We start from the raw sequence: 6,374 nt of genomic DNA on the forward strand, positions 1-6,374 counted from the left end.
CTCAGACAAAAATGTTCATTGATATACAATGCCACTTTTTATTCACTCTGGAATGCCTGAAAAATGTTTGAACTTCCCTTTATTTCCAATCTGTGATAAGCACATTTTAGGTGAAGAAATATGATGAGGTTTTAAAAGTAACTCTGGTTGTGCTTTTGGTTAAGACTGAAAAATGGGTTTATGTCGAATATACTAGATACCAAGATGTTTGCAAAAGGCGCCACGTGGCTCAAGTCGCAGTGTATCGCAGGGGTTATTCGAGCATATTTTAAGGACCTCAGGAGGATGAATAGTTGTTATACCTGCTATGGTTCCAACTTGACATACATAGATTTAACAGATTTAAGACCTCTGCATCGGGTGCATTAACCCACTAAGAAAATCAAACGACACCAAAACATTAGTTAACCGTAATTTAGGAAAATCATCTGGCCCAATGTATTATGTGGTTTCTCTTAGGAGCCATGTACAGCATGCTTGTATGGGAGATTTTTTTTTATAGCCGAATCTGTTGCACAGGTGTTGCCCTAACATTGATATCCTGGTCCAACTTGAGATTTCTATTGACATGTATGACACTGAATGCATATTTTGGAGAGATTAGAATGAAGCAAGACATTTTTGGCAAAGTGTGTTTTACAGCAGCAGGAATGTTTTGATAACAGGACACATTTTAACAAAATGACAAATGTTCAACAACTTCATCTGTAACCTCTATTTAATGTTACAGTGAAAGGTCTCATTAAGGCAACTGTCCAGCTGTACTTGCAGGCATATTTTATAACTATTTTGTTACTGGCATTATCTGTACCGCACAGCGCATTACAATAATGTAAAAGTCAACATGTAATTGGAGGGATTTGCAAGCAAAACCTACACCTTCTTTTTAAAATCTATATTCTCCATTTAGAGCTATAGTCCGCTCAAACTTTAACAAAGAAAAACAGTGGGGTTTCGTGCAGTAAGTAATTGGATAGTTTTGTGCAGTGGTCGAAATGCACGAAAAGAATTAGTGGAACTATGTTCCCTGCTGGCCTGCATCCACTCCCCACAAATCCCATCACCACACCCCCCCCCCCACACACAATACAACCTCCCAAACACATGCGCATGCGGTTTAAGGAAACGTTCAGTATAGTGCACTGAAAGTGCAAGTTTCAACTTCTTCCTACACTTTTATTTTAAAAGAAACCATTCTGGAATGGTTTCTTTTTAAAATAAAAGTATAGGAACAGTAAAACTTAATTTAAAAAAAGTAGAGGAGCCCCTCTCTCAACCGCTCAGTTCGACCACTGGTTTTGTGAAGCCCTTTATAATATAGTGTTACAGCCTTTAAGTGTTGCAAGGAAATATGTTATTATGCCTTCTAAAAGAAAGGCTTTACAAGAAATATCAGTTCTGTCACTGCTTTCCTGTAAAAAAAAAGAGTGAAATTGACTTAACTTTCTTTCAAAAGCACGGTTGAAAGAAAAAAGTTTGAAATTGTAAATGCTAGAAAGGCAAGTGTCACTTGTGCACAAGCTGTTTCTTTAGTTTACATATTTTCTTGGTGTTTGAATCTTTGTAGGAATGGGTCCTGGAGACACACTTGATCTGTTTTATTTAGAAAGGACTTTTGTCTTAGCTCAGGGGGTGAGGCTGACAGGGGTGATTTATGCATGTTCCCAGGAGGCTAAATCTTGCCTTGGACTTTCACAATGATTACCAGGAGCACTTTCATCTTTACCAGGAGCCAAATAGCGCTCAGCGCCCCTGGATTTCAATCCGTGCCATTAGAATGAGGGTGTTAGTAGTTTGGTGTTTGACCAAGGGGTAGGGGGTTGTCAGTGGTCCCAAGGATCCTACGTTGTATGTACTCCAGCAGAATCCTTTCTACTCATTCTCATGCTTTTGGGCTTCTGTTATAGTTGTAGGACTGAGATTCCGGACAGGATTCAGGCCGGGTTTGGAAACTACTATCAAGTTTCTGTAGGTAATGTTGTTATTGCCTGATGATATTGTGGTCTTTCTAGCTGAGTGGTCCATTGACTCTAGCTGTGATCTACTAATGTTTTGTTCACTGAGGATTTACTTGGGGGAATCAATGGCTTGTTGGTGTGAGTTGACACCAACTAAGTCCTTAATTTTAAGGAGGAGATGAGGCCTGTCTGAAAATGTTTTTAGAGGCTTGTAACATCTAGAATCAAAAAACATATTGGGTAAAGAATTGATAGCTGGTGAGGCCGAAGATTTTCAGACCCTTTTTTTGATCCTCTGAAGAACGTGACGGGAGAAATGTTTTTGCCACTATTTTTGCATTTCAATAAAATCCTATGCATGCTGTACCCATCGGCGGTATTGCCCTGGGGCAGGGGGATCGAGAGGTTGCGGGGGGATCCTATAGCTGCAGGTATTTTGGTTGTAGCCCCGCATAGAAGTCCAGGTGCTACAGCCAAAAGGCTAGCTAGCCCAGAGTACCTACAGTCCCGACATTAGCCTAACCCAGAATGTTTTCCAGACCTAGCAACACCCCTGGTACCCTTGTGTCTTTTCACCAGGTCCAGCTGCTTAATGTCTTGATGTGTAGTTTTCTTGCCTTTTTTAAATCACCTTCTTTTGGTGTGTTCATGTGGAATGTGTTGTCAATGTTAATTGTGATCCCCTAAAAATGCCTCTGACATCAAGCTCTACCCACATGGTTTCAAAGTAAGTAATGAAGGGATATGTGTGGTGTGCTTCCGACAGGTCATATCCCTCCCTTGTTGAAACGGAGGTTGGTGGGCATGTACCATTAGCAAGAGGAATGAAACTGACATAATGCCAGGCTGGACTCTGGGTATTCATCTATCTAGTAATTCCAGAACTAATGGTTCATGCTTACTGATCTCGGATTACGTGCAAACAACAAGGGGCCAAAGCTCATGAGATGTCCTCTTTCGCTCTGCATTCCAGCCCATTCCTGCTCAGAGTTCCATGATGAATCCTTTCTTAACTGCTGCCAGTTGCAGGTTTTCTCCATGTCCACTACATAACCCACCATGCTAGTGGGCTTCCAGGAGCTGGGAAAATGTGCCCTGCTCAGTAGAAATATCTTTCTACTTGTTACCATGGTCCTAAAGTCCCAAAAATGCCCCTTAGCGGCATCATGGGAAACGCAGACAGCGCTACCGCACCCGTCCACCTCTAAATAACGGGTCCGTCATCAATGGATATGGCATTAGCAGGCACCACTAATAGTGGGTACCGCTAATATCGACCACCACTATTAGCGGTCACCGCTAAAGCGGAACTGAAAGTAACGTCATCGCGCCAGAACGTGACAGGGCACAGTGGCCATCTTTAAAAAACACAATCCATTGCCATCCTCACTACACAGCACCTGGAGACTCATTCCGACAGAAGAAACACATCCACTCCACCAGCATTATGCCAAAGGCAGTGAAAAAAGGGGCATCCCAGCAGCGTAAAGAGCGGTTTTCGGAGGACGAGCTCACAATGCTAGCAGACACTCTGGCTGAAAATGCTGAGGTGGTCTTTGCGAATGACCTCAAGAGAGCAGCTCAGCTCAAGAAAAAAGATATCTGGGAAGAAGTAGCCTGTAAAGTGAGTGCAGTTGGGAACATCCCCCGCACAGTGAAGGACGTGTGTAAACAGTGGGACGACCTGCGCCTCAGAGTGTGTAACATCATGTCCGCAAACCGGAGCCAGGGCCTGGCTACTGGCGGTGGCCCTAGCTCGCCTATTAAATTCCGCCAATGGGAAGAAACGTGCGCCAGCACTATCGGCATTGAGTCCATCGAAGGTGTGGGCGAGATGGAACATGGTGCCATATCATCCACAGATGGAGGTGAGTGTCCTAAGAAAACACTGTAATGCAAAGTATGATGATAGTCCACCAATGTGATTGTGTCATGAGGCAATGCATGGCCCATTACAGATGCATGGCCACATCCCTGCCTAGATGCCGTCCTCAGCACTGACACATCCACATGCCTTTGCCATGCCTGAGACACACCCCACAAACATGGAAACGGCATTAGTCACACTGCACGCAGTCCACAACAGAAATGCATGTCACACAGCATACACCACCTCAAGCATGTGTGACCCTGACGTATGCCTGCATGCACCCCCATATAGCAAGCAACCCGAATGTCAAAACTCCAATACCTAATCCCCTCTAATGTGTACAACAGCAATAATACCAATGTATGCATGATGCATGTAGAACCATCACTGATGCCGTCCCACTCTCGGTCCCCCACAGGCTCTGATCCTGACAGCGAGGCCCACGACTCAGCGGCACAGGCAACAACTCCCCGGAAGAAGGCCAGGGGCAGGGAAGAAGGCAACAGGCCTTCGACATCAAAAGGCCCAGACAAGCCACAAATGCCACAAAAGGGGAAGGCACCACAGGATACCACGTCACTGGGGCGGCTAAGGGCCACTGGCACAGCAACAGTCCCCACAACAGCTGTGTGCACTGCACAAGAGCCAGTAGCCGATGGGGCCCTTTCAGCTGCCAACAACTCTGTTGGGGAGACGGTAGCCAGGGCACCCCATAGCGACGAGGATGTACAGAGCCAAGGCCAGGTGTGCATCCCTGTGAAGGACGAGTCATCAGACTTACCTGCCACACCCAGTCCCCCGCCATCACCCCAGATCACACCATTCAGTACTACCAATGACAGCACACAAGAGCAGTCGGGAGGGGAGCCAGGGCAAGGAAGCTTGAGCCCCACATAGGAGCCACATGATTTGGGACATGTGCCACATGCAGCATCCACCTTCAATGGTGTCCGGGTTGGGATGCAGCAAATGGCACAGACGGAGCAGCGCCAGGAGGAGCTGACAGGCCTAGTCAGACATTTGTCTTGGACGGTGCCCAGGCAAGGCAGGAGGGCCAGGACAACACTGTGTCCTTGAGACAGGCCATTGAGGCCAGCACAACTCGTATCTGCGAGGCGTTGTCTGCTGTAAGGCAGGTCATTTGCCATATGGCGGATGCCTTGAAGGCGGAGCGTCCTGCCCCGAGACTGGAGCAAGCGGGCACGGCCTCCTCTTCCACTCAGACCAGCCCCCTTCACCGGTCTGCGCACACCTTGCGGCGCTCAGACATGCCACCACCAGATGCGGGAAGTGGTCAAAAGTAGATGGGGAAGCCTGAATATGGCAATTGATACAGAAACCTGTGGCATTTGATTGGACACCATGTGTGGGGGAGTTGTGGGGGAGGGAGAGGGGGGAGAGGGTGTGTGGGGAAGGGGCAGGGGGAAGAGGGTGTGTGGGGGAGTTGTGGGGGGAGTGTAGGTGGGAGAGGGTGTGTGGGGGTGTTGTGGGGGAGGGGGAGGGGGAAGAGGGTGTGTGGGAGAGTTGTGGGGTGAGGGGAGGAGGGGATGTGTTTGAGATGGAGGGTGTCAGCACTTTTTACTGTTTAATATACCCGTTGTGTACCAGAAAAAATACTTGACTGGACATTCCTTATTGAATATGTGTCATTTTTTGGTTTACAGTGCATAGCGTCCATGTACTCCCACACCCAGTGCCCCCAGTCCCACTTTCATGGCACCCTCTGCACCCATGTATCTTAGAAATATTGTCCAATCACAGACTGGCGCACAGCACGTTCCTCCTGTGCATCGCCACCGCGATGATGTGTGCCCACATCTTCTTCACCTTCTTCATCATCACCTGGTGGTTGCTGTTCAATGTCAGGGGGCAGGGGAACGTTCCGTCAGATACACATGTTGTGCGGCATGACACATACCATGATGATCTTGGCCACCTTCTCAAGCCTGTAGAGGAGTGCCCCACCCGACCGGCTAAGGCAGCAGAAACGTGCCTTCAACAGGCCAAAGGTCTGTTCGATGACAACATGGGTACGGGTATGGGAACGATTGTAGTCCTCTTCGTGCCTGTTCTGCGGGTTCCGGACAGGGGTGAGGAGCCATGTCTTCAAGGGATAGCCACTATCACCTGAATGGGTGCAAAATAAGGTATGTGTTAGTCAATTCATGATGGACAGCTGTACTTATCACACATGCCTGTAGATATTTGTGGTTCACATGCACATGTCCCTGGTTGTATGCACACATTTTACCTTGCCACAATGTGTGCTGTGCTATGGTCTAATGGTGTAGATTGCATCTTCAAGATGATACATGGAGTACACTGCCTTGATATTGCTCATGCACTGTGGACGCATATCGCTGTGTTTGTTTTATATATGTGATGTGTAGTGTTCTGTATGATTTTCTTACTGGCAGCGTTGGCAGTAGTGTCTGCATTATTTAGCATTCAGCGCTTATTATTCCCATGGTGATATGCGGTGCTACTGTGGTGGTGGTCCTGTGACAAGCAGTGGATTCCCTTGGTGGTTTTGATTTGTGCACTCT

At 47.2% G+C, this 6,374-nt stretch overlaps 1 protein-coding gene across 1 annotated transcript; it reads left to right on the forward strand.

The window, feature by feature from the left end:
• Positions 1-3,405: 3,405 nt before the first annotated feature.
• Positions 3,406-4,725, forward strand: LOC138567820 (myb-related transcription factor, partner of profilin-like). The gene is made up of 2 exons (XM_069646317.1): positions 3,406-3,826; positions 4,247-4,725. The coding sequence occupies exons 1-2, from the start codon at positions 3,406-3,408 to the stop codon at positions 4,723-4,725; spliced, it is 900 nt and encodes a 299-aa protein (XP_069502418.1).
• The last annotated feature ends 1,649 nt before the right edge of the window (positions 4,726-6,374 follow it).

The sequence above is a fragment of the Ambystoma mexicanum genome, chromosome 2p, assembly GCF_040938575.1.
Source record: "Ambystoma mexicanum isolate Mex_15411 chromosome 2p, UKY_AmexF1_1, whole genome shotgun sequence".
Taxonomy (NCBI): Eukaryota; Metazoa; Chordata; class Amphibia; order Caudata; family Ambystomatidae; genus Ambystoma; species Ambystoma mexicanum.

What these genes read in the sequence shown, in the direction of transcription:
- LOC138567820 (XM_069646317.1), top strand. Translation starts at nt 3,406, where the DNA reads ATGCCAAAGGCAGTGAAAAAAGGGGCATCCCAGCAGCGTAAAGAGCGG. An exon ending in CATATCATCCACAGATGGAG is followed by an intron (nt 3,827 to 4,246) that starts GTGAGTGTCCTA and finishes GGTCCCCCACAG; the next exon opens with GCTCTGATCCTGACAGCGAG.